This window comes from Haemaphysalis longicornis, unplaced genomic scaffold, assembly GCF_048455015.1.
Source record: "Haemaphysalis longicornis isolate Haplotype H1 unplaced genomic scaffold, Haemaphysalis longicornis Haplotype H1 scaffold_9, whole genome shotgun sequence".
Classification (NCBI taxonomy): Eukaryota; Metazoa; Arthropoda; class Arachnida; order Ixodida; family Ixodidae; genus Haemaphysalis; species Haemaphysalis longicornis.
In genome coordinates, this window is record NW_027526460.1 from 37,804,518 (window position 1) to 37,831,792 (window position 27,275).

The window sequence follows — 27,275 nt, forward strand, 5'->3', positions numbered from 1 at the left end:
CGCTATTCGGGCAGCTGACACCAACTGGCATGTTCATTGGAAACCCTTTTTTCAGTTTCGTTGCTGTTTGTTTACATTTCGCGTGGGTAGAAGGTGTTGCGAGTGAAATTTGAACCCAAGGTAGCAGCGAGTTAGGCGAAAATGGCGTCCTGTTTCACTGCACGCTCTTACACGAGTGGACAGCAATTTCAGGGGCTTCGGCAACTTCTGCTACTAATTTTTTTTACCCCAGCAGCAGTGATGACTCGAGCAACGATGTGGATTCTTCACATTTTAGTTCTGATGAAGACTCTCCCATTCAACAGCCTCAGACTTCAACAGGTGCTGCCAGGGAAGGTTCGTTTTTGACTTCGCGCTGTATTTATAAATGAAACGTGCCTAATATCTGACTGCGGTATTACTTTCGCATGTAAGGTCTGGACAACGTGCGGCGGGAGATATTTTGCCAAATACATCATGCTGTATCGCGTTGTCACCTTCAAGATAGCCTGGCGCTCGTGTAAAATTAGTGCTGTGGAGCGACGCACGCTGCTTCTCAAGAGCGTAATTTTTTTTTTCTTGTTTTTTACCACTGCAGTGATAAGAATTTAGTTAAAGAACACAAACAAGCATGCTTGGATGCATATTTTAGATAGACCGAATGACTCTCAAGTGGCTTCGTGGAGTGGCACAACTGTCAGGGCCGTTAGGATGGTGGGCTTGCAAAGATCCAGAACTTGCTGTACAGCGTTGATGTATATATTCAATCCTAGCTTAGCAATGTAGGAACATTTCGTATATCCTAGATTTCCTAAAATAATTTTTAGGTTCAGTAAAATCGCCTATTTGTGTTTTGTGTATACTTTTTTGCACACCTTTTTCTGTTAATAATTACATCTTTCACAAAACTGCTGTTATGTGTTTGAAAGAGAAATCTATAAGCTACAAGTACATGCATTGCAATGCTAACTGTGTCCAGTAGCTCAAGAGGAAAAAAAATGTTTTCTCAAAGCACTCAAAATCGGCCATTTTTCCGCGGTCACGAAAGAGTTAGGGCAACCAAAAATAAGGTGATGATGATGATGATCGCTACCGGTTTCCCCTGTGTAATGGGGTGATGACGTGTCATCATACGAAAAAGGACTTATATACGTATGTTTTACACTCTTGGTTTAATACTAGCGCTGCTTAGAGCAGGCACAAAAAGCTTATTAGGCACAAAATACTTTTTTTTTTCCTGTTACAGGTGGTAGCTATCCTAGGCAATATTCCCCTCTCTGCTTTTCGTCCACCAGCATTCTAATCTTCTTCTCGTATTCTGGTGGGTTTTAAGTTACCCCAATATGCACAACAATAAAATTTTAGCGACGGAATCAAGGAAAAGGATGTGCAGTGACAGCATTACATGTGGTGCTGCACACTTCATAGCTTTTACCGTGCTGCAACCAGCATGTGAGATGGAGTACAGATTACAATTTTAATGCGAGCCACCTATCACTAGTGCGCTGGTATACGTCATACTATTAGCTGCCATTATACAACAGTGCCATTCGGGTTGCACCATGCTCCAGCAGCCTTTGAACGCATGCTGGACTCTGCTCCGTGTATTCAAGTGGTCCACATTCTTATGTTACCTCGATGATGTGATTGTGTTTTCCCCGTCCTTTTAAACACACTTGACCGGCCTTTTGGACATCGTCGCGCTGTTTTGCCGAGCCGGCCTGCAATTAAACTTGTCTAAATGTCATTTTGGACATCCCTACGTAACAACAATTACAATTCCGACTGATTCAACGTAAAGCTGTTGGGGGCTGTCGGGCCCATGCTGCATGCCGGGAATGTCGCCCCCAGATGACTCAGGCATTCTCCTATGAGACATAGATCTGACCTATATCAGGCCCACCAAACTGTCACAGTACTATCTTGAAACTGCTCCTAGCTTTCACCAAGGAGACATGCTGTCTGGAGATGCTGTGGTCTGTTTTTCCCGTTCCCTCCCCCTCCCTGGTTAAGCCAACACAGCATAACACATTCCCCAATAAGAGTCACTACTTAGGGTGTCGCCTTCTGTACCAATACTGCGTCAACACAAATACAATAAGACACAGGCTTGTGACAAGCATGAAACAACAAAATAACACAAAAGTATTTCCTAAGAAAAAACGTGCAAGGCTAACTTACCTGCATAGACTTCAGCTCAGTTGAGACTGGCTCCACAATCCTCGAGACCTGCTCGACACCCTTCTCGTGGCAGGACTCCAACCGCGCAAACATTCCACTCGTGTCCATCTGTATCAGCTCATCCTTCAGGCTCTGCAGTTCCCTCAGCGCTGTGCTCTGGTTCAGTCGGATCTCGGCAAAGCCGTCGGAGAGTGCGGTGGCATTGAGAGCATCCTGCTCCTCACAGCCGACAGCCGAACGGCTTGCATTCGCAGCCAGAGCGCTCTGCTGGGACGAAATTTTGTTCAGCAAGTTCAGCATTTCCTGCTTTGTCGCCGAGTGGTACTCGCCGAATGCCTCGACGACCTTCTGCGTCGCACTCGCCACTTCCGACCGCGATGCCTTCCTGATCTCATCTGCATAGAAGTCAAGCCGATCCAAGACGCGGCCGACACCTTCCTTGATGTCCGATAGGTCGGAGGGTGTAACAGCGGCGACGCCTCCGTTCGACAGTGAAGCGTGAGGCTCGGAACCGGCAGAGCCACTCAGCTTCGTGAGTACCCCCTGTATCTTCTCCAGGGTGTTTGTCAGCACTTGCTGGTTGGCTTCAAGGCGACCAAGTGTTTCATTGATCCCACCAAAGCTTGCAGCGGAAGCACGGAGGTTGTTGTCTTCGTCATGGTCATTAAGCAGCCCATTTTCATTTCTGTCAGTATTTAATGAGACATGGCCCTTCTGAAGGTTGCCATCGATGCTGTGGAGGAGGAGGGAGGCGTGTTCAGCACTCTCGGAGAGCTTCTGCAGGTCTCTAAGCGCAGACGTGGAGAGATTTAGCAACTTCGAGATGCCTTCTTCAGCTCGCTCGATGTTGTGGGCCGAGTCGGCCTTTTGGTTGAGCGATGTCAAGACATCGTACAGGGCTCCCAGCTTCTCTTGAATGACAGCGAACTGGAATGGCAGATTTGTGTGTTAGCAGTAGAAAAGCAGATGAATATGCGTGCATGCCTTGTTTTGGCAATAAGTTACAGTTTTGTACCTAATGTGCAGTTAAAAGTTACAATCATATGTAACTTTCCATGAACATTAGTACTAGTGCAATGAATATGTATTTGAAGTGAAGGTTACAATAAGCCCAGGATAAAAAACATGTGAGATATTGTTTTCGAAAGCATTTTTACTTGCTTTCTGGGGAATGGATTTTCAATATTCCATGGTGACAGTAATTAAAAATGCCAGTAAGAACTAGCATGGTGAACTCGATTCTCCACATTTTCGTTGTTCCCCAACACTGCTGCAATTTCGCATTTTACAGTGACTACTGCTAAATACCAGCGCACCGACATTCCAGTTTGGTCTAAAGGTGGAACATTTGTGTACAGTGCCTTTGCACAGCCATAGCAAAGGTAGCCTTCATAACTCAGTTTGCACGCATGCCGTTACAGCCATGCTTAACACACTTTTAGTCACTAATAAAATACACAGACAACACATATACGCCACACAGCAACACGGAGGAGTGAAATTTACTCAACACCATGCATCAGTAAAATAGAACTACGGGTAATTCGAGACAAGACAGTGGGAACAATGATGGAATGTACAAGGTGCGTCCTCGAGCAAGAGAGTGGATAGTGCGACACCTTGAGGGCCGCCAGCTTCAATGCTCTATCGAGAATCTGCTGCACTGGGAATCCCCAGCACTCGAAGCCCACACACACCTCGCTGGTAGTTCGAGCGGTCAAGGAGTGAACGTCCCTCTCGTTGATCCTCAGTGCCAGTTTCTCCCTCTCCTCAGCCCACTGCTTCTCCTTCTCGCTGATAATCTCCTGCAAACAGCACCTAGGTGAAACAGCCCACTACGCCGCAAGTGTCCTCAGATAGCCAGGGACACGGCAGAGAGGCTAATGCACGTAAGGCCTGGGCTTAGGTGCAGAGCTTTATAGGCCTCCCCATCCTAGGCCTATAAATTGGGGCACCCAATAAAATTTTTGAATAAAATGCAAATACACACACAAAATAAAGTCAGCTTCAAAGATGCCACCAAATAGAGAATATATAGATATCTTTTTGCTGCACTGTCATTCTTTTAAAAAAGTGAGATGTGTGTAGGTCACAATAAATGCAAATCAGGAAGAAAAAGTTGTTTGAGCTTCCCCGTATTCCTATGTGCGACATTGACATGATCAATTCCCAAAACCAAGTTTTTAGGCTGCAGTAGCATGTCCAGCGGCTAACTACAAGCAGTTAACGCAAGCCTGGTCTTTTGTAGCACACCAGAATATTCAGACAAAACAAAATCTCCATTGAAATGAAATATCAAGTTCTTGATTTGGTTATGAATTGAATGACAGGAACTATTCAACTGCTATTCGGAATTTCAAATATTTGCACACCCCTAATTACAACTGGGTTCGTAGTACCAGCCGCTCAGTTTAAAGTTTTTAACTCGCCCCCAACAGGTGCTATCAGTACACATTTCTCTGCTGTTGATGCTGTTTTTGTAAAATGAAAGCCATGCATAGTAAAGGCACATGAATGCATTCAGACAAGCATTACTCAGCGTTTTAAGTATATTTCACAAGTTCACATGGAATGCTGGACGCTAATGCCCATGCTACAAGCACAAACAACACGACCTTCTATTGCACTAAACAGTTAGGCACAAATATTGCAAAACATCTTTAAAATGACATAATCCAACCACAGGTTACAGAAGGTACACACAGACAAGACAAAAAGCCTCAGCACAGAACTTTCGAGAGACATTTGGCCTTGCAACATCATAAACAGGCAAATCTGTAGAATGCATGCACGCATGGCTCTAGTGTCAACCTGCAACCATAAGAAGTACCTCTTCTGAAGGTGGGGAAGAAAAAGGCTTAATTCCAATTCCACCACTCACCTTAAACAGTGCCTCTTGCTTTTCACTGGCATCCTTGTAAATGTCAGCCGACTCCTTGTAGGAGCCGAGCTGTTTCTGCAGGTACTCAATCTCACGGTGAAGCTGGAATTGGCAAAAGCCAAAGGAATCCAGACATGAACATAATGGCTCCAAAGCCAACCTTTGATACAAATTGATAGTTACCTGCAAGGATTGTTGTGAGTACACAAGTGCAGTCAGCAACAAAATATACAAACCTCAGTGTTGCGAAGGAAAGTTTGACATCCACCTCAATTCAGCTGTACGGCTACAAAGTGACAGCCGTATGGCTTCAAACTTTCCTTCGCAGAAACTTACTCCACCTTGGGGATTTCAGATTAAAATGTCAGTGTTCAAACCTCAGGGCAGTACACCTTGTTGACAACAATAGCATACTTCCTAAAACAGCCAACACTGCAAAAACAGCGATGCATGGCTTTGCCGAGCATATCACAGTAAGGTACATGTAAATTAATCCAAAACATGACGCCAGTGGCTTTACAGGCTATTTAGAGCTTCGACAGGCAAATTAACACCAATTACTCACGTCTTTAATAAGCCCTTTTGCACTCTTGAGTTCCTGTTCGAGGTCGGCCAACTTGCTGTCGATGGTGTCCTTGGCTTCACAATCTCTGCCGGCCGAGAGAAAAGCAAAGCGCGAATTTAGCCAGGACAAAGTTACTGTGATGAGCACAGTGCAAACAAAATAAAAAGAAGTGAGAAAGACAAAGTAAAATGGCAAAATATATAAACTCTGGTGAAATGAGCAGCTCGCTAGTATGAAATACATTCTCTTTTTCTTCAAACTGCAAGAATAAAGCCATGCCACCAAGCAAAAGGCGCTCTATGCATGTTATTGAATGCAAAACAACCAAAACGAATGGGTTTCAACTGCAAAACAAGGCAGAGCAAACCACAGTGCCACACTAGTATAGCTTTTCAGTTGCACGCAGCCAATGTCAGGTCCATTCTTTCTATTGCATGCTAATCGACAAGTAGCGCAGTCATCATGCTTCCATCAACTCCATGCATATGTTAACATGAGCTTCCACCATATTTCAAAACTGTTCATGTAAGATGGCAAGGGGGACTAGGATGATGGTGCCTCACTGAAGGACAATTGCATTCGTGCCTCGGTTTCCCCTTTGTCGTAGAACAACGTATCCCACCTCATGATGGCTTGCTCCCTGTTTGCAAGCTGCTGCTGCAACTCCCTGGCAAACACATCGGCCTTCTTTCGATGCCGAGTCTCTTCCTCCAGCTCAGCTCTGCTGGCCACCAAAAGAAAAGCATGAGCACCCCTAAGCAAGCCTTCCGCAAACCAGATTAGGGCAAGGTATGCTTGGACGTTAAAGTTACCAACGCAGAAACGCCTGTTGTACTTTTCCTTTACTTTTCTTCAACTACAACGCAATTGCAAACTTAAAGCTGGCTCAAATTGTCACTTTTTGGTTCTATAACTGGGAGAAAACACTGGCCGTGCTCCAACCCCCCCTCCCTCCCTTTCCCCTCCATAAGTGAAATATCCTGTCACAGCCATAGCAGGTGTTATGGGGGCCTTGTGTGTCAAGTTTTTCAAGGTATGCAAAAACATTTAGCAGCGACGAGAGAGGTTAAAAACAAAAATGGCTCGAGGTGAGGTTAAGGATCCCTCCGTACCAGCCTGCACAATAACAAAAGAAGGGCCACAGTTGTAAATTGTTACCGTGCAAGAATGTGTTAAGACCACCATGCAACAATATGCTCACACCATTTTCCTGCTTGGTTAGCTGTGTTTCATCAATGAGGGGAAAAAAAAAAAAGACACCGGAAGATGCAAGCAATATCCTCACCTCGTTGATCTGACCTCCTTCTGGAGGGTGGCAACCAAGGCCTCGATGTTGGAAGCAGGGGTTGCAGTCAGCTCCACAACGTGCCTGAAAATTTGACAGTTTTTCCACATTTCTACCTCTTTTTTCGGTTAAGGGGGCGCATGGGTCTTTGGGACTGAAAAATTGCCCAAAAAAGAATTTTTTAGTTATCACTTTTCTCTCACCGTATAAAGTGGAATATAGGTCGAGATTTTTTACCAAAAAACTTGCCAAAAAGTCATCCTTCAACCTACATAACGGTCACTGGCATAATTCTACTCGTCATCTGGCAACTGGGCAGCCCATCTAGCCCGTCCAAACCGCAAAGGCACCATCACCACCATCCTTGTTTTGTTGCTTCTCTCGCTGTCAGTGGATGCGCGTGCTATTTTCTTCTTTCTCAAAATGAGTTTAGGCGCTTGGCGCCAGTTCACAGCAGCATTTAAAAGAAAAGTTGGGGGTTTTCCAAAGCCAGTGACGTGTCCGCCTTGCGCCAGTTTGGTGTCAACAAAAGAAGCGTACACTACTGGCGTTAGCTGAAGGGGCGGCTCTCGGAATGCAACGCTCAGAAGACCTCCTTTCATGGGCACTGCTCTGTGAACCTGTACACCTAAGCTGCTGTACAAAGTGGCGACTTTTGTCTGCGAGCAACGTCTGACGTCTCTACGAATGGATTCCCCAAGGTACTTGCTGGTCGCCTGCACAGATTGGCCCTCGCTACAATCAGCACACAAGTGTTCCATGCTTTGCGCTTGCTTCACGATGACATGGTCTTGTAAGTGTTTAATAAGAAGTGCCACATAAGCCATAGAGTTTCTCACTAACTCACCTAGAGTGGAATCTGGCGCTAGCGTCAACGTGATTTGGCGAAGGCGCTCTACGCCTCTATGAGTGCCGCTATAGTGTGTAGTTCGGCCGGAAGTTCGGCGTGGCATGGCCGGCAACGACTTTGTGGCTACGCAAATTAACTTTTTGCTTAAAAAATTGCTGCCAAAAGTGCCGCTGTTGACAAATTTTACTTTGTATAATACGCTGTGTTCCAGTGCTTAAATTAAGAACTGAATTTTAGGGTTAGAAAGAAAAATAAAACAAGAGTCCTGCATATGGCTCACGCCGCCAGATACAGCGGGCGTTCCCGGATATATTTTAAAATTATTACATACTCCAAACTGGATGAGGTCTTCTTTGGTTTCTTGTAATGTTAAGCTGTTAAGCTGATAAAAAATATTTAGGTTGTCCTCAACTGTGTTTTTGCTTCCTCTCAATACAGTATCATTATCGTACGCTATGCATTTTAGCAGGCGAAGCAGATGCAACATAGAGATGCAAGAATGATGCAATCGCGTCGTAATTATTTGCTTTTTCCAGGCAGATATAAATAAACTTAGAGGCAGAGCCTATTACCGCAAGTAAGCCTTCAAGCACGCGCGAAAGCATTCTGAAATTTCATGAATGCGTTAAATGGCAAATAAATACTGGCTTGTCGCGTAGCTATGTATGTTGCCTCATTGTTCATGATTTACCAGCGCAAATTAAACGGGACGAGAGAGGAGTACACAACACGAGCGCTCCTCTCTCGTCCCGTTTAATTTGTGCTGGTAAATCATGAATGTATACCAACTAGCCCAGTTCTCGACCTTGTTGCCTCATTGTGCCTGGCCAAGGCAGTGCATGCTTCAAGGAGTAAGTGGGTATATGATGCGGTATGATGCGGTATATAGCAGGCCGCTGGGCCTCTCGCTCACTTTTTGCTGGCCAGAAGCAGCCCACAAGCGAGCGGCAGCGGTGGTACAGTGAACTGCAGCGACGACGACAGAGGACATTGGCAGCAGTGTATTAATTTTTTTTCGCTTGTCGCTGTCACCCAGCGCACTCTGCTGTTGTACCTTTTGAGTTATGTTTTCGGCGTCGCTTGTCGCCGTCACTGCATGTGGTCACCCCTTCGTCTTGAGAAACTCGCCGCTAACGTGAGCACATGCGTTAAGTGCTAATCACGCTGTTATTTAGACATATCTGTGATAGCCATTGAATGCCAGAAAGTGGCATCCCGAAAACGGAAAAGCATACCGAAAACAGAACTAACAAGCACTGCCAAGCCGAGAAGCCTTTGAGAAGCCTTTGTATAACCCTTTGTACTAGCCACTTGCTGCCAATCCGATTCGCACACTACTCACAATTCCCATGCCGGCGTGCGATCGCAGCGACACTTTCCGCTCTAGGTGATATTGAGAAACTCTATGGCATAAGCAATGCCCTGGACTGCACCGAGGACGACTTGCTTGTGTGGGCGTGAGCCAGCGAGAAGCAGTCGTATGACGACAATTCCAACAACCCTAACGCGTAATCTGAGACGAAAGTAGTTATAGCCTCAATAAAACCACGTTGTGCACTGAATTTTTTTTTTTTTTTTGCATTTTTCGGCTTAAAGGTAAGGGGTCAACCTATATTCAGACTTGACCTATATTCCGGCTTGACCTATATTCTGCATTATATACGGTAGTTTGCACAGTTTTTCCTCCAAAAAGCTGTACAGGCCCGATTTCAACGAAAAAGTAACAATTTTTTGATAATCTCCCACTTTGCCATGAGCGGTATCGCAGCGATAGGAAATTCTCTCGAGGTACATCCCAACATTTAGTGCAGCCAGAAAGATAATTTTCTTTGTAGCGAGAAGCTGAATGTTTAAACCTTGCAATAAGGGAAACAATTTTTTTATTTTATGTTTCAACAATCGTCTAATTATCATTATTTATAGATGGTTAGCAGGGATACTTTAAACCTAGAAGTCAGAATTCATGTGAACTTGCATGTGATTGCCAGAAAAGAAAACTGCTTCCGAGTTTGCATTCTCCACAACTTCTAGCATCTATTCATGGCTTGCTGGTAATTTTTCGTTGAACAGCTTTTTTTTACTGTTTGCAAGAACAATGAAGAAAGATTTTTAATTATCTCAGAATCTAATTATCTTACATCAACACTAATTGGATATTTGAGATCAGCTAAACTGAACAATCCCATGAAGTTGGTCATCAAAATTAATTGGAAAGCAAACAAGTTTGAAGAACCTGTGTGCCCCCTTAAAAAACTTCAAGGCTGAACTGGAGTTGAGTGAGTCACCAATAGTTAGTGTTTTCAAATTAAACAAAATTGTATATTTTACCTTCTGGTCCCTTTCAAGGGTTGAGAAACATTTTCGGACACGCAGCTGACACAGGATTTCTTAGGCAGCATAGATGGTTGTGGGCGTGATATTTTGTGTGCCTTCTAGACTCTTCAAACGTGTGGCCTCATCATCATCATCATCAGATTTCTTTCCCACAGCAGACCAAAGCCCTCTTCCACAGATTTCCAGCCACATCTGCCATGCATTTCCCAAGCCCATTCCTTGCCCTCGCAAATTTTCTCAGTTCGTCTCTCCAACACGTCTTGGTCTGCCGCTATTTCGTTTACAGTCGAACGGCAGCCACCCCATTAAACGAATGATCTATCCGTTGTGCTTCATGTGCATATGTCTACACCAACCCTGCTTGTTTTGCTTAATTTGAACTAGAACATCTCCCACCCATGTTTACTCCAATATCTTGCATGACTGAACATTTAGCTTCCCCCCGTATTCGACAATACTGTTACGTGGCGCGGAGAGGTTTATTTACAAGGTATGTACAAACGAGTATACAGGGGCGGCTTCATTCGCGAAGCCATGCTGGAGTCGCAAACTGGTCAAAATTGTTATCATCCTCTTTCCCTCACAAGTCATTCCTATCGCCTTCGTTTTCATCGTCCACTGAGGATTACCGCGCTACAATATTCGCAGTTGCAACATAATAAGATATGAACACAACGGCTGGCCATGCTTACCTTGTGGTGTACTCCTGCCGGTCGACAGAGTTCCTACTTCTCGTCGAATGGCTCGAGGCATTGGACCTCTTGCGGACAATCTGCGTGCCATTGCTGCCGCCACCTGGATCTGCCGGTATCGGCGACACGCTGTCAGGACGGCCGTTGTTGTTGTCCCGTAGCAGGCTGGGCCTCCTGGAGCCACCAATGACCAGCGGACTAGCTCTCGACGGTGGCGCAGAAGACGAAGAAGAACTCCAGGAGCTTCGGAGCCGATTCTTGCTTAGTCGGGGAGGCCTCTGAGGGGTGCCCACATCTGAACACAAGGAGGCGTGTGGAACAATGCATCAGCCCATCAACACGGCCAGGCAGGAAGTAAGAGTTGCACTTCAGACTTTTAGAGCAAGGGAAGACTGTCCTATCGACAGTTAAGAAGGAGTGTGACATACAGAGGTGACACTCTGACCTCCCTCAATTCTTGGCCTTCCATTGCATCTAGTTTAGATGACAGTGTGAAAGATCTAGGAATGGGGTAACAAAGCAGCTTATACTTTGTCCATCCCATCATCAATGGCCCTTAAGTATGAGTATTTTTTCATGCACAATCCGCAAAACACCATTTTCTTAGAGGCCAACTTGCACTGCAACAATGCCATTGTGAGCACGATCAGAATATTTTCTGATATGTGTGAGGATATTCTTAATGGTCATTCTGAGCTTGTAGTCAGACTTGGCCTCGCGCAGTGAAGCATTGTCTCAGGCAATCTGGGACCGCCTGCACAAACACACGTTATTATTGGCAGTCTTATTCACAGTCTAGTCTTATTCACGGACTTCCATAAGACCGCGAATAAGATTCGGACTAGTGTGCTTGCTCGAAAGCCCTCGGGCCAGGCTACAGAGCGGTCTTATTGAAGACTATAGGGACAGCAGGTACCTAGATGAGCACGAGAGAGGCCCCTAGGGAAAAGCGGAGAATATGCTGCAAAACTGCTTGTTGCCGTCGCCAGCGTTGGGCAAGCGTTTATTTTGAACCATGATTGGATAAATTCAAGAAATGCTGACCATCAGACAGCGTATTTGGGCCTTGTCACAAGTACGTTACAATGATCCGCCATCCTTGGTAGGCCAACTCACGCCGCCGGGCCTCAGTTGCCCCGCCGCGTAGTTGAAGTCATAAATAAAGATCGTCTGCTCGAAGCGTGGGTCCGAGAAACCCACCAGGCTGACGTGAAAAGCGTCGACGTTGTCTCACGTCGCAACACGAGTTGTGCTTTTCATCTCACCGTGAATTAGAAAGCTGAAAATTGGCTTCGGGTTCATCGTCGTAGACTCAGATGCAACGTGCACTCTAGCGGCTCTTGCCGCCTGGAACGGCGACACAATCGCAACAACCCGCTGCCTAGCCGGCAGCACGCTTAGCGAGGGCTGCAGCTGTAAAGAATCGTGCTGTAGAATATAGCTGAATGTTGATATTATGCATGCTGCTTTTACATGCCGCCTCCGGATCCCAATTGCTCAAGCAGAATGTGCAATCAAAGTACAAACCCAAACAATCAAGCTTCATAACCGTCACTTTTGAAGAGAATGATGGAAAGACGCGAAGTCTGCGCAGCTTCTCTTTGAAAACACGATGTTATTTGACGCTCACGGGCAGAGGTACTACAGGCTGCTAGCGTTTTGCTGTTTTGTGTAATTTTGTTGTCACGTTAAAGTTCTATTGTGAACGCATAGTTGTTGTTCCTGAGTTAACGGGTATGATTTTATAAAACAATACATTTGTTCCGTCATTTCCGTGCCACCTTTTCGTAGCTACTGTGGCGACAGCTGGCATAGCAGACGATCACACATTCACACCGCGCGCTTGGCTGCCCAATGTCAACTCGGGACTAATATCGGGCCGCAGACTATTATTCCTGTCCATTTTTGTTTAATGTGTGGGAGAAAAAAAGCCGCGCTACCCGGGGAAAACAAGCACACGCCCATAGCACACAGCGAAAGTTGAAAACAGTGGTTGGCTGCACCCATCGGTGCCACATCAAAGTAGGTAGGCCTTGCGGCTTCCGGCGCCGGCATTGTCTGTCCCTTTCCACCCTCTCTCCCGACGGCGTTTCCAACGGCGTCGATCTTCTCGGAACAGGCATTTATTTGTTCCAAGCAGACGGTCAAACGATGGCCGCTCGGCATCGTTCGCCACTTCTACGGCTACTGCACTTGTTTTTCACGGTATGGAGGTCGATCTTTATGATGAAATGACCTACCACGTCAGCATAAGACTGTGAATAAGACTGCTCGGAGCAAGCTTATTCACAGTCTTATTGTGTTCTTATTTAGTCTTAATCACTGTCTTATAAGTTTCCAGAAAGCATCTTATAGCCCAGCGAATATAGGACCTTAAATAAGTCTGCCAATAAGATTAGACTGCGGATAAGACTGTCTTATTGGGCTTCGAACAAGCGGGCCCAGGTGTCGCATTACACTCAACTTGAGATAAAACTCAAATGCTTGCTTCTGCGCATGCGCCTTGACGCATGCGCCTTGACGCATGCGCCTTGACGCATGCGCCTTAACGCATGTGCCTGTTTTTATGTGTGCCAGGGCAGAGCAAGCAAGAAGTGGGGGGAGGGAGGTCTTTATGCAGTTCCAGTGTGCTTGCTGCTCACTGTGTTCGCAACTGCAGTAGACTCCCATTAAGACGAACTCGGTTAAGATGAACCCCATGCTTAAGACGAACAACACTTTTGCTCTCTTGCAACATCCACAATGCAAACAGCCTCCGCTTAAGACAAATTTCTGATGTTACGAACAAATTTTCATGGTCCCTTTGAGTTCGTCTTAACAAGAGTCTAATGTAGTAGGCAGTGCCTGTTGAAATGGCCAGAGAGGAGGGAGGGCGCGAGTGCTGCACAATTTCAGAAAAGGTGTCGTGAGGGAGAATTTGCCGTAAGAAGCACAGTAGGTTCCTATTAAAGATGCAGGAGCAGCAACTTCACTCAAAGTAGGGAACAGATTTTCAAAAACGATAGTGCGTTCCCCTTATTCCATTACTTTCTAATTTTCGCATGTGTGAGTGGTAACAGCATTGCATGAAAATCTCTAAACATGTTTTAACAAACATGCTCTGTGTGAAAACTATTACCAAATGTGCAATCAGCAAATAAACGCAGGCACCAAGACTCACCTCCAGCCACCTTATGGCTAAAAGTACCACTGAGCACAGAATGGCATACCCACTTGTACCTCCCCCAGCTGAGCACGATTGTGCTGGTGCACAAGTACAGGTAGAAACGTGACCACGAGTAATGTGATCACTAAAAATCAACAGAAATATGAGTAATGTCCTCACAAGTATCAGCACATTCTCACGAGTGATTACATAAGTACTCATCAGTGTGCACTCAATCATTACCAGGCTTATTTTCAATAGAGGCCTGCATGCCCCCAGCATCATACGCAACTCTCAGTACAGGCGAGCACAAGTTGCGACACCGACTGAATTACTCCCCAAAAGAAAAGATCAGCTAAAAAAAAAAAAGTAATTAAACTCACACTAACGCATAAGACTTGATGGTAGCAAAGCTGTACGCAATCTTCACGACGAAGGTTTAAGTCCACGATTGCAGCCAATTTGTTTCTTTTTCGCTGCCACAACGACCTTTACTCCATCACTGTTGTTGTAAGTGTGAGCTTTTTTCATTATTTTGGAAGTGGTAATCAATGGACATCACCTTGGAGGGGCATACGCTGCGACGTGTCTTTTTTGTTCCGAGCAAGTGTTGCCACGATTATGGCGAATGCTGGAGTTTTTTGGCCAATCTTGGCCAATCTCCCCAAGTGGGTATGCTTGGCTTGACAAACGTGCACCAAGAACGCTGGGCGGTCCCGCCAAGCAGCACGCACGAGCGCTCGCATTTTCTCGGTTTTTTTGCCCGCCAGGCAGATCGCCGCATTCTTGGCCAATCTCCCCAAGTGGGTATGCTTGGCTTGACAAATGTGCACATGGGACGGTGGGTGGACGTCGCGAGGCATGCACACACGAGAACATGGCATTTTCTTGGTTTTGTTAACTGCCGGGAGGTCACCGCGAGGCCTGCGCTCACATGCACGCGCCGGCTGTTTTTTGGTATTTTTAACTGTGGACACGAAAATTTACAACTTGCTAAACAGCTTCGCTGTTTAATTTAAAAAAAGAAAGAAAAAGAGCTAGAAAAACCCAAAAAACCTTCCGACCCCGCAGATGTTCTCTGCAGCTCACCTTCAGAATGGGGTGGTTGTTGCGACAGTTGTTCCAGGGACGGCTTGCGGTGTGGGCTGGAGGACGACTTGCGGGGAGCCGCCATGGGGAGGGGATTTCTTTGAGGGCTTGTTGTCTTCGAAGCTGTCGCATCAAAGTTCACCGGGACAACAATCTGATTCCTCTCCCAAGTCTCCTCAGTCCCCTGGAGGGTGTCCACTTGCCCCAATGTGCCTGCCACTGATCGCTAAACCATCGTAGGAAAAAATCGGGGTCAATTTCTCTTTCGGAGAAGTTGACATGAGCGCAGAACACGATGGCAGCTGATAACATTCCAGTACAACAAAAATTAAAAAGTAAAAGGCAATTTCATGCCACTCTGAAGCACTGTTAAACCGGGAAAAAAAATTGACCGAGACTTCCTTCTGTTTTTCAAAAATGCAACATGCGACAGTATTAACACCATAGCGATTCTCCTTGCAATAACATTCCGTTATAAGAAACAATGTGCCGTGTTTATTGCAATGCTCCAAATTTTTCCCCCACGTAGTTTGGTTAGAATAAAATGCCATTTTGAGCAATCACCATTCGAAATGCCTTACCAGAGGTCCCAGCTTGATGACATGAGTGGCAAACATTCAGAAATTAATAATTAAGAAATAGTAAGTTTAACCGTGCACATCCAACACACTCTCACTTCAATAATTTCATGTCTCTTTAGTACTGTACAGTAGTTTAGTTTTTACACTTACTAGATCTATGCTTCTCCGCTTGTATTTTAATGGAACAATGTCATGCCATTGAGTGCACCCATATGCAATCGGCACCCCCTCCTTGACTTTCTTTCAAAGTACAGTGAGATAACCTTGCGTCGAATCAACAGCCCCTTTTAAAATACAGCCTACTCAAGTGGAAATCAAAGTCCACAAATAAACTCCAAAGCCATCTAACTAACACCCCTGATACACAGCAAATTTAATGTCATTCCCAACAAATGTCAATCATTCAAAATGACATTTGTTTGGTGCCACACGAGAAAATGTAATGACATTCGATCAAAATGACGCTGGGGACCTAATGAGTTTGCAGAGCCCATTCGACTGCGTTCTCCAAATTTCGATACCAAAGACTCAGTGGGAATGCCCGCCCAAAACAGATTACTAAAGCGTCAGCAGCATAATGATATATTTACATGCGGATAATTTTTTTAGTCATTCATTTATTTATATGAAACAAGCCGAATAGAGTTGTAAAAAAGAAAACTGCTAGTCTCGCCAGCCTCAACCGGTGTGGTGGGCGCCAGCGCCCATGTTTGTTCATATGCTCCATGCTGGTGCGACGGCAGTGTTTAATCGTGTTCAAAAAGTTGCTGCAACTCTGCTTAAAGTGCGTTCAAAAGAGCAGTAAGGATGTTTAAGCTCTTTTCGCTCAGTTTTCACAAATATTGAAGTGCCTACTAAAATATCTTCTTTACACAAATTTTTACCCATCACAACTGCCATCATTTGCAAATGACATTTCTGGCCATGTAGCAGCGCGTCAAGAAAATGGCATCAAGTCGAACGAATGGCATTTGATGGAAATGGCATTATATTTGCCATGTGGCTGGGGCATAAGAGAGTGAATAATGCCACCAACCTTATTCGGTGGAACATCCTCAACCTCCTCCGTTGAGTCCCAGTCGCTGTCGGAGGCCACGGACAGTTTGTCGGGGACTGACTTAGCAGGCCTCGGAACCTCTTCCAGCAGTTTTTCGACAACTTCATCCTCATTTGGGGAGTTCTTCCGGAGTTGCTGGCCGTCGTAGGCCAGCAGCACTTCCACAGACTTGTGCAGTTCGGGCTCCACCGCAGAGTTTCGCTTCTGGCCAGCTGTCGACGGCGCGTAGAGCGAGGTCGCTTTGGCCTCAGAATCTTCGAACGAGACGTCCTCTTCCATCCAAGACGCAATGTCGTTCTCGTCAAAGTGGAGCGGTTTATCGGGCTTCTTCTTCGGCGATGCATCTTTTTGGAGAGGTGCATTGTCAAGGTTTTCCTTATCGTTTTCTAACATTTCTACGGCTGGTGTTGGTGCCTCGAGTGTTTCAGCTTTTTCTTGATCGTTACCGTTTGTGAGTGGCTTTTGCTGCTGCTGCTGCTGTGTGGTGGAGTTTACTATTAGGGATGAGATGTAGGGTTTCTTTGGCTCTTTGATGCCGAGGTGGTTTGGGCTTGGTGAATGGCCTGCAAAGCACGAAGGAGGACAGAAGAGCATTAAACCTTTTTAAGAATGCTTCCATCTTTCCTTTGTTTTGTTTTCTTTTTTTCTTTCTTTTTTTTTCAGCAAACTACAAGCTACTGTGAGCTACACCTTCAGCCAGGAGAAAATGTTTGCTCAGGCAAAACTTCACTCAACTGAAGTTACCTCAAGCAGCTGTATCAAAAAAGCAAGAAATTTAGGCACTCATACAAAAATGCACTTTGTATTTAAATTTGCACATATCTATGCAGTGTTTCTTATTAAGCATGGTTGATAGAGCGCAATATTTTTAGTTATACTACCACAATTAGTATAACCGTGCAGCCTATACATTGAATCTTCCAGCTCTCAGAAACAAATGTAGAGAGTTTGGATGTGTCAAAAACTACCTTACAAGCTCCCAAGCCGCAAAAGCATGCAGAAAAGTGTAAGTATAAAATGAAAATTTCTCCCTGTTCACAGATTTGAGCTACATCACCCAGGAAGCACATCACTCAGAGAAGAAGAAACAAAGAAGTATGTTATGCTGAACCACATGTTGCAACACTATGTTCACTTAAATAAGACACTATGCACAAATGTGTTTACTGCATTTTTCTACCAGTGAGTTTGACCGAGAGGTTGAACTCTGCACAGGACTTGTTTTGCCTCCCACCAAACCTCATTCATGTCTTTTTTGCAATACTGCCAAAGCTTTTGTAATACTGCCAAAAACCCAAAAAGCTAGGTTTTACTTCTGTAGGGTAAGAAAAGAATGCAGTCATCCCATTTGCTTCCTCCTACACATCACGAACTATGCTTGCTTTCTTCTTTTCTCCTCTTCTTATATTAAGGTTCCCAATCAGCAGCTTTACTCAACGATTATGACCATAACGACAGCCCCTCTCAATCATGGTAGCAGTAAAGATGGCCTGTGCTGATAGGTTCATAATGGGAAACAGCGCAAAAACAAAACTTGGACAAGAAAGACAACGGGACGAAGCGCTACTAGCAACTGAAACGTTTAATCGTCAAAACACACAAATATATACACACAATCTAAGCCACCGCCAACACAAAGGTACAGTACAATCTACAATCTTGTACAGTCACGGGGAACAACCACCAAAAACACTGTGTATATATATATTTGTGTATATATTTGTGTGTTTTGACGATTAAACGTTTCAGTTGCTAGTAGCGCTTCGTCCCGTCGTCTTTCTTGTCCAAGTTTTGTTTTTGCGCTGTTTCCCATTATGAACCTATACCAACAAGCCCAACTCCCAGTTCTTCTAAATGTGCTGATAGAACCCACTACACTGCTACTATACTCAATGCAGCGCTCGAAAAACTCGCTTTAAAAATTTTAAAGAATGACGTGGCAAAAAGTGAAGACGTACCAGTAGTGACAGATCCTTGGGGAGACAGGCGCGAAGGCGAAGGGATGACTACGTTGTACCGCAACCTCTGCAGAAAGATGAAATTGACACACACAAAAATAAGTGGCTGAATAGCTTCTATAGAGATGGGCCAGGCAGGAGGCAGTACCAGCAAAGGCACAAGGAGAGGTTGGTCGAGCACTCACTTTCGCTTTTCTGCTTGCTTCCGATTCACTTGACGATGATTTCCATGACTCCACTTCCGCATTGTCCACTTCACCTGGCGATTAAAAGGCAATCAGGAGAAAAAAAGAAGAAAGGCTAAACAAAAACGAAAATCTTGCATGACTCTGTGCTTCGTCTCTCAAGACAGCATTTGCTTATGACATCCAAAAGACAAGAAAAATCATGGGCTATGAGAATTGCACCCATGATAAAAATAAAATGTATAGACAATGTTAAATGGTAACCAAGGCAAATGTTGTACAAAAACAACTCTTTGAACTGGCTGCACAGGAGCAAGCCCTCTGTAGCACTTCCCGTCCTTTATTTCCCCTAGTAAAATAACTGTACGGTGGAATGCATTTGCGACACAGTGTTGCATGTTTCTAATAAACATAGCAGGAATGACTTTTAAATCCAAATCCCAGTTACAAGAGTGTTGCAGTGTAAATGTGACGTGGTTGGTGTAAAAACTGCATTTCTAAACTACGGTTGTTATCAGTTCATAAGATATAAAAGAAGACTCATTTGCAATTCTTTATAAAGCTGCCTGTGAAAAGACAGCAGAAATTCAACTTCACCAGCATGCCTACAATATCTCATTGCCGCATCAGGCTGCAAAAACCATTCGCCACTTGAAGTATGCACACCAATGGCAAAAAAAAAATCACTGCTCCTCATGCAGTCTTTTTAAAGGTGCTATTGCACCTGTGCTAGCTGCTTTACAAAAGCTAATGGGGCCCCTATCATACAAAAATGTCTCAGGATAACATTATTGCAATAGGTTCAAAATACCAATAAACAAACCTGTAATTATTTTTTGGAAATGCCCCACAGATGATTTAAAGGGGCCATGCAGACAAAACACAAGTTGGTTCATTCGAAAGAGTGCCTCGTTAGAATATTACTGACACCACTTTTCACACACGCTTCGCTCAAGTAAGCTATATAATTAAGGAAAAAGGGAATGGCCATGCGACCCACTAGCTCATTTCCTGCAACAGAACCTATGATGTCATATGCCCAGCTCTGCGATTGGATGAGGCCGGCAAAAGCAAATGCAAATTAGGCAGGGCTTATAAGCTTGCCGATCGAGCTATTTGCACTTAAATTTAGGGCCAATTCTTTTTATAGTAGTAAGAATGGTGGGGTAAACTGTGGAAGTTACGAAAGTACACGTAAACATAGAAGTACTGATGTGCACTGCTGCTGGCACTGGGCGCACTATGCTTGCTTTAGCTGCACAGCAGTCCACCGCTTTGGAGTTGCCTTACACAACACTGGCCCATTGGCGTAAGCGACATTGTATTACGTGACCCTGTTTGTCGAGCATACCCCCCGTTTCTTAAAACAATTACTTTCTACCCTAACAAAGACAAGCCAGGCTCAAATACAGTCAAAAACAAAGCAACGACAGACAACGATCCGCGGCTGAGTATGGTAGCGCCACCTGGGAGGACTGACGGTAAGCAAGGTTGGCGAGCCTAATGACACACTGGATGTCCATTTGAGTACCTGCCCTTGTGACTTCATGGCAGACGTCATGAAAACACACGATTTGGAAGGAGAATCAAAATTTTAACCTAAATTGATTAATTTTTCAGTGCATAAAGCATCATTTGCTTCCGGACAAGCGCTGGGAGCACTGTAAATTACGAAATCTTTCGAATAAACCATGTTGTATTTCGTCTGCATGGCTCCTTTAAGAGAAAACCATTACGAGTAGCACAAATCCAAAACTGCGAGTGCCATTGCAACACAAACTCACGTGTGCAACCAAGTACAACCCTTCCACAGTGGGAAGCCCTCACTCACCCCCATGCGTGCTGTTGGTCTTGGCAGCAAGCAGCCTGCAGCACTCGTCATGGCCAGCCCTCCGTGCAAAGTCGAGCGCTGTGCGACCTTCTTCATCCACGGCATTCGCGTTGGCGCCTCGACCCAGCAGCAACTGAACCAGGGGCACCGAACCGGCCTCCGCAGCGACCATCAGGGGAGTCCTAAATGCAGAGCCAAAGTCAGTTTCCTCTGTTGTATGATATGAGGCCAACTGAGACAACTTAATGTGAAGGCACATGGACATTTTTTTAGCAGCAGTCCCCCTTATGGCCACCACAGCAAACGGAACTTCAGGCATGAATGCACCTCCAAAATCTAGCCGTCAAAAAGACCTGTGCACAAAACAGCGTCGTCTCTTAACCCCTTCCCCACCAACTCGTCACCCGTTCCACATGAAAGCCACAGATGCAGGTGCACGTTCCTGAGACTAATCTGCAGTGGGCAAAGTGCTGTTTCCTTCAATTTTCTTTCCTCTTTGCTGCTTGCTCACAGCATTATCAGCCTCAAATGTGCTTGCCCCGTTCCTTTGTGAGCGTTTTTCTGGTGTGTGTGTGTGTGTGTGTGTGTGTGAATGTACAGCTGCACCATGAGCTGTCAAAAAAGCATGCGTAAAAAAATTGCTGACGATTACAATACTCTCTAATGCGAAATTTAAGTGCGGTGCGAACTGCAGTGTCCTCGACGACACAGCATAGCTGCTGTGTCTTGAGGAAGTGATCGCCTCATCAGTGAACGCACGACGGCACGCACTATATTCTGGCGTTGTCTCGTAACACGTAGCCGCAGGCAGTATGTCTTGCGCTGCCTTGGCATACCGTTCTTCCACTCACACTTTCGCCACGCTTCCCTGCTCGCTCAATCTCGTCGACCTTCGGTGTCCTCTTCATTCGCTCGGTTACAAGGAGACCGATGCCAAGGGACGACATGAAACCACGGGAGTGGGAGCTTAAGGGCTAAGCACTGAAAGGCACAGCTCTAGAAGGCAGTAGCTGCTCGCCATACAGCAAGATGGAATGAACTGTCAGTACACATGTGTGCAGATAGCTACTGGAAAAAGGTCAATTACACAAATTTGTCATATGCACCACCTTTGCAATAACTATATTTTTATTTACTCTGTGTACAATAAATTAGAACTGTGCCTGACTGTCACTAGTTTCTCAGTTAATTCAATATTATTGCACTATTTGATCAAGTTTACATGTCTGTACAGATAGACCTAAGTGTTTCAAGAAACCATGGTTAATTTGACTCCATACTTAATTTGGACACATTGTAACAGTCTTATTATGGTGAATGAATGAATCACCATAATATAATCAATAATTATGCCAATGGTGATTAAAACATTTTTCTATAATAACGCCTGTCCGAATTTTTTTCAATTTTTTATAATACAATATACACAAGACTCTTTGGTCGTCTCAACGCACTAGTTTCAAGTGGAACACAGCAAATATAGCTTCCCAACAAACTTACAACATGCTACACATATTTTCAAGAAACTGTGAATTGTTTATAAAATGTTGCCTAAACTCGGAATTCCATTTTAGGTGCTCTACTGAAACACAAGCGTAAAAACAAAAATCCCGGGCCATCGCCACTAATGTGAAACATGGGGAGGGGGGAAGCATGCAGTGTATATGTAAATGTATCTTTGGTGCCTTAGCATTTTTGCCAACAGAGATGAAACCGCTGGGGGGTAGAGGTATACAGCTTTGCTGTAAAAGTTTATTGTCTTTGAAGCATGAAGCTGTCTAGCGGGAGGCATAAACGAGTGTCCCAGTTGTCCCAGTGTTTTTCTTAGTACATGTTTCGTTCTAGCACAAGGCATAAGCGAGTTTCCCAGTGTTTTAGTACCATGACTAAATGAGACAAATAACAATTACGACGACGACAGGAGACACTAACAGCTCCAGCTCCTAAGGGGCTTCACTCCTAAAAACATGAGAAAAATGAATTGTCTTTATCTTGGCAACCTCAAATAGAAAGAGTTGTGGGCTGCCCACGGAGAGACACCTACTTTTTCCTGTTGTCCCCGGCATTTGGTTGGCAGCCCCTCTCCAACAGGAGACGTGCCACATCGAGATGATGCTGGACAACTGCCATGTACAGCGGAGACATTCCCTCCTGCCAGGGAGAAAAGGAAACGGAAGTTCCGGCTTACCTCTCCTTTTAAACGAACTGGCACAAACATAATGACAGGTGCACTCTTTGCAAGCGAGACAATGCCGTCCTACTCTGCTAACTACTCGCTTCTGCGCCGTCTCTTGTGAGAAGCAAAAAACTCTCTTCATCGTTCAGCTGGTCATTCATGGTACGATTAGTCATTGATTGATTGATTGTGGGGTTTAATGAGCTGGCGCTACACAGGCAATGAGGCGTGCCATAGTGGATGGCTCAAGATTGATTTTGACCACCTGGGGATCTTTAACGTGTGCCGAAATCTCAACCACATGAGCGTTTTTGCTTTTCGCCTCCATCAGAAAAGCGGCCGCCGCGGCCGGGAATCGAACCCACATCCTCCAGCTAGTCATTCCACACCATATGTTGATGAGGAGTCAGTTCACCCCTTTTTTAGAGACAATCCAGTCATGACGATGCCGATAATGACGGTGCGTACATCTCACTTTACAATAAAAAAATGTTCCTTCCTTTTGCTCACTCTGACCGGCGCGAACATTGTGGAAGGAGCCAAGTATCATATCGGGGCCCCGAAACTGATGCAGGCCTTTTTACAACAGCAACCAATAGGCACGGAACTGACCACGGCCGAGGAAGAATAAATACTTCTTTACAACCTCACCCCAGTCACAGTTTTGTGCTCAAGTATAACAGACATGTTCAAACCAATCCCTGTCAAAGTAGGCCACTATCACTTAATGCATCATCAAAACCACGGCAATTCGCACTTTGGTTAGAACAAGTATGCAGGTGAGCACAAAAGAGGGGGAGGCCACGGGAGAAGCAGACGCATTGCATCCCTGCGACAACTACAAGAGGCACTCCCCACTCTCAAGACAAGACCCAGTTGCATTGCTTAGTGGCATTGGTGAAGGGGCTGATCTCACGTGATGAGGAGGTGCAATTTTTAGTGCTAGTTGTTGACGCGCCGAACAATGTTCCCCGTTCTAATCTTTCCAGCTACGGCCGGCGCAATGAACTGGGCCGGCAGTGTGGAGAAACTAACAATTTCCGCGCAACGGTTATTATGTTTAAGTGGGCAGGAAATAAAGCAGTGATAGCTGGTCAGTGTTCATGCCGCAATACACACTGTGGTCAGAATATACGTTGTCGTTATTGCTGCTAACAAACTCATTTGAGCGAGACGGCTTTTCAGCAAGGCCAGTAAATAAAAGAGTGCAAAGATTCAGGTATTGGTAGGCTGCCAGAGATAAAGTAAATGTGAACCGAGTTTTTGGCAAAGGCCAGGAGTAAAGCTAACCTCATCTGATGCGTGTCTGCCCTGTCACACCCTCTAATATCACACAAGACTTCTGCCAGTATGGTGTTCACTGCTTAAGCGTGGCCTATAACTTGCCTCCTTGCCTCGGAATAAGACAGACATGCCGTTGTTGTCAACGCACGCGCAAAGAAGGCACACTCGCTCCACAGCGCAAGGAAACTCCTCCACACGAGTGGAAATGCCAGTACAAAATGGAGATCTGTTCCAGAGATATTACCCAAGGTCAAGAAATCAACTGACATCCCGCAGTATGTGTTTGGAAAAGTAAATTGCGATGACTTCATCTTTTCGAAAACTCCTCCAGACTCTCAAGGTCAGCCATAACTAATGGCAAAGGCTAGTTCCCACGACTGATGTCTTGGGAACCAGACACCATGAGGGATACTTGCAGTGATTTGGTCTAAACAGCTGGCCCTGCCAACCCTAACACTAGACGTTATCCGACTTTTTCGCATGCTTGCCACTAGAAGTCAGGGATGGACATGACAACAAAACTCCACAACGAAGATCTATGGGGACCAAGCCAAGGTAACACCATGCTGTTTAGAAAAGGACACAAAAAAGCAGCGGGAGCCCCCACCTTGTTTCTCGCTGACACGTCGGCCTCAAACTGCACTAAGAGCATGGCCATCTCGGGCCGTCCCGTGGTGAGGGCCAGGTGCAGTGCCGTGTCCAGGTTCTGGTCAGGAACATCGGGGTTGGCCCTCTGTTCCAGCAGGCACCGGGCCACCTCCAAGTGGTGGCCCTCCACAGCCTGAGGCGAAAGGGGAACAGGGGGCACCAATGAAAAAGTGACCAGAATGCTCACTTCTCTCATCTGGGACTCCTTTTTACAGCTCAAGAGTTTTGCACACTGAGGCAAATGAATGCAAAATGACATTCTCGAAACAGGTGCAACTCAGAATTTTCCCCCGAGCTCGCAGCTGGTGTTCTGAACCTCCTCGTGCTATTTATGCGCCCTTTTTCCTGAAAGAAGTGTGTCGAAAGTGCAATTTCCCTCGCACAATCCACCACCCTGACTCAGCGAAATCAGCGGCGACAACACAGCAGCCAGTCTACTCGGCTTAGCTTGACCGGGTCCTTCTGCCGTGGGTCTTCTGACGTACTTGCGCAACTTTATGGCCAGATTCGCCGCAGTTAGGGAACGTGCGCTCACCTTCATGAGTGGCGTCTTCCCCTCAGAGTCGAGGGCATCGACCCGTGCCTGAGCCCTCAGCAGGAACTGGACAATGCTCAGGTGACCCCTTGCCGCGGCCAGGTGGAGCGGGCTCCTGGCAAGGGAGGTCAAAGGTCACGACTGATTAGCCCTCACAACATGCCTGGCAGTGCAAGGAAGGACCAAGCAGCATGAGAAAGAACAAACTGTAGAGCACTGGTTTTCAATCGTGGACGTGTTTGGGGTCCACTCGGAAAAAAAAAGAAAAGAAACAAGACCCCATAGTCGAAGCACAACCTGTTACTAACTGCTTTGTGGAGCAAGGTGTCCTCAAACACACACATTTAAACAAGCACAGCCTTTCGAGGAACGTGAGAACTTGGGCGAGTTGGTGATGCATGTTGAACCACAGCGCAAACGACGAGACAAAGGACGATCGCAAGAGGACATACGAAGCGCTGACTTACAACTGAACTTTGTCATGCAGTTTTTTTCATGTTTTGTTTTCTTCAATTTCGTTTATATTTGGTGCCATTCGAGAAAATAAAATCCAGTTCTAAGTCAGCTCTTCGTGTATCCTCTTGCTATCGTACTTTGTCTCCTCGTTTGCGCTGTGGTTCAACTTTCGAGGAAGCTTTGTAAATGCACTTACCAACCTAGTTTCTTTAAAGCTTATCTTGTTGGGCTAGTTGGCGTTGCATATTTACAAAAAAAAAAAAACTGCATAAAGGATAGATGGTGAAAAACAAATGACAGGATTATACGTCCCGTCTTTTATGCAGTTTTTCATACAATATCTGCCAGTTATTGCAAATCATTCTGCAAGATCTGCCCGGCACAATCAGCACCCCATACCCCAAGGGATGGCAGTTTTTATCATACACGAGTTTTTATATACACGAGTATATAAAAACTCGTGTATTTCAAATCCCTGCTTATGCAGAAACCATCTAGACATTCTTTTGTATATATAAACTGTGCGCTTTGCATATCGAATGATGAAAAATGTCGAGCAACTCCTCAATTAAATTCCAACTCAATATATCCCGTTTCAAAAATTGGTTTAAAGATAATCACGTAAAGTCTGCATGCATGTGGAGGAAAAAATAATAACAAACTGAGGCACACTGACATGTTTCTCTGAATGTACAAAGCATCACCTAGAGCCTTACGCAGGATTATCGGACATTTACAGCCCTTGTTTCGAGTTGCAAAGCAGATATTTTATACCCCTGCTACACTGGGGTCCAAATGTCATTTGAACCAAATGTCATTTGACTCAAATGGGTTGCTTCAAATGCCATTCAGAATCCGCCGTGCTACACTACAATTTCGATGGCATTTGAAAGCTTTCACAACTGTTCGCTGTGCTGTAGTGGCGCTGTTGTTGCCCCGTTCCGTTTTCGTACACTAATACAACAATCAAACTTAGGAGCAGTCCGAGGCAGTAAAATGATATCAAATTAGAAGAGACACCAGTTTTGACTCTAAATATGGCTGTCTTGCGTTGTTTTTGTTTGTTTTTTGCAACTGACCCACTGGTTTTGAGAGTATGAAAATTAAATATGTTGATTTCGTATTGTAAGTAAATAAACAGTGAACAAAGTTTCACAAACAACAATATTTTGTTTGTTTTACGTACGGAAGTATTATATTTTTTATTGCCGATCGAAGAATCTGCGTCCGAGAGTGCTGGAAATGGCATTTGAAATCTTAAATGTCTCTCTCGGTGCTCATTTGGCTCAAATGTCATTTGAGCCAAATGGCATTTAAAAACCTAGTGTAGCAGCACAACTTGGCATTTGAGCCAAATGACATTTGGTTCAAATGACATTTAGACCCCAGTGTAGCAGGGGTTAGATGATTAATACCCCTGCTACACTGGGGTCCAAATGTCATTTGAACCAAATGTCATTTGACTCAAATGGGTTGCTTCAAATGCCATTCAGAATCCGCCGTGCTACACTACAATTTCGATGGCATTTGAAAGCTTTCACAACTGTTCGCTGTGCTGTAGTG

At 45.1% G+C, this 27,275-nt stretch overlaps 1 protein-coding gene across 3 annotated transcripts in view; it reads right to left on the reverse strand.

Moving 5' to 3' along the window:
• Positions 1–27,275, reverse strand: part of LOC144152401 (uncharacterized) — a 49,260-nt gene that overhangs the window by 19,305 nt on the left and 2,680 nt on the right. The window contains exons 2-16 of one of the 3 annotated variants that reach the window (XM_077683669.1): positions 25,257–25,371; positions 24,681–24,854; positions 22,658–22,764; positions 20,614–20,795; positions 18,783–18,856; positions 18,598–18,664; positions 16,619–17,202; positions 15,002–15,227; positions 10,768–11,062; positions 6,892–6,975; positions 6,229–6,327; positions 5,607–5,691; positions 5,042–5,143; positions 3,858–3,965; positions 2,161–3,087 (exon numbers count right to left, since the gene is read on the reverse strand). In XM_077683669.1, coding sequence (XP_077539795.1) covers positions 2,161–3,087; positions 3,858–3,965; positions 5,042–5,143; positions 5,607–5,691; positions 6,229–6,327; positions 6,892–6,975; positions 10,768–11,062; positions 15,002–15,227; positions 16,619–17,202; positions 18,598–18,664; positions 18,783–18,856; positions 20,614–20,795; positions 22,658–22,764; positions 24,681–24,854; positions 25,257–25,371 — 3,229 coding nt within the window. The remainder of the gene's footprint in view (positions 1–2,160; positions 3,088–3,857; positions 3,966–5,041; positions 5,144–5,606; positions 5,692–6,228; positions 6,328–6,891; positions 6,976–10,767; positions 11,063–15,001; positions 15,228–16,618; positions 17,203–18,597; positions 18,665–18,782; positions 18,857–20,613; positions 20,796–22,657; positions 22,765–24,680; positions 24,855–25,256; positions 25,372–27,275) is intronic. The other 2 variants (XM_077683670.1, XM_077683671.1) reach the window with 2 other exon arrangements.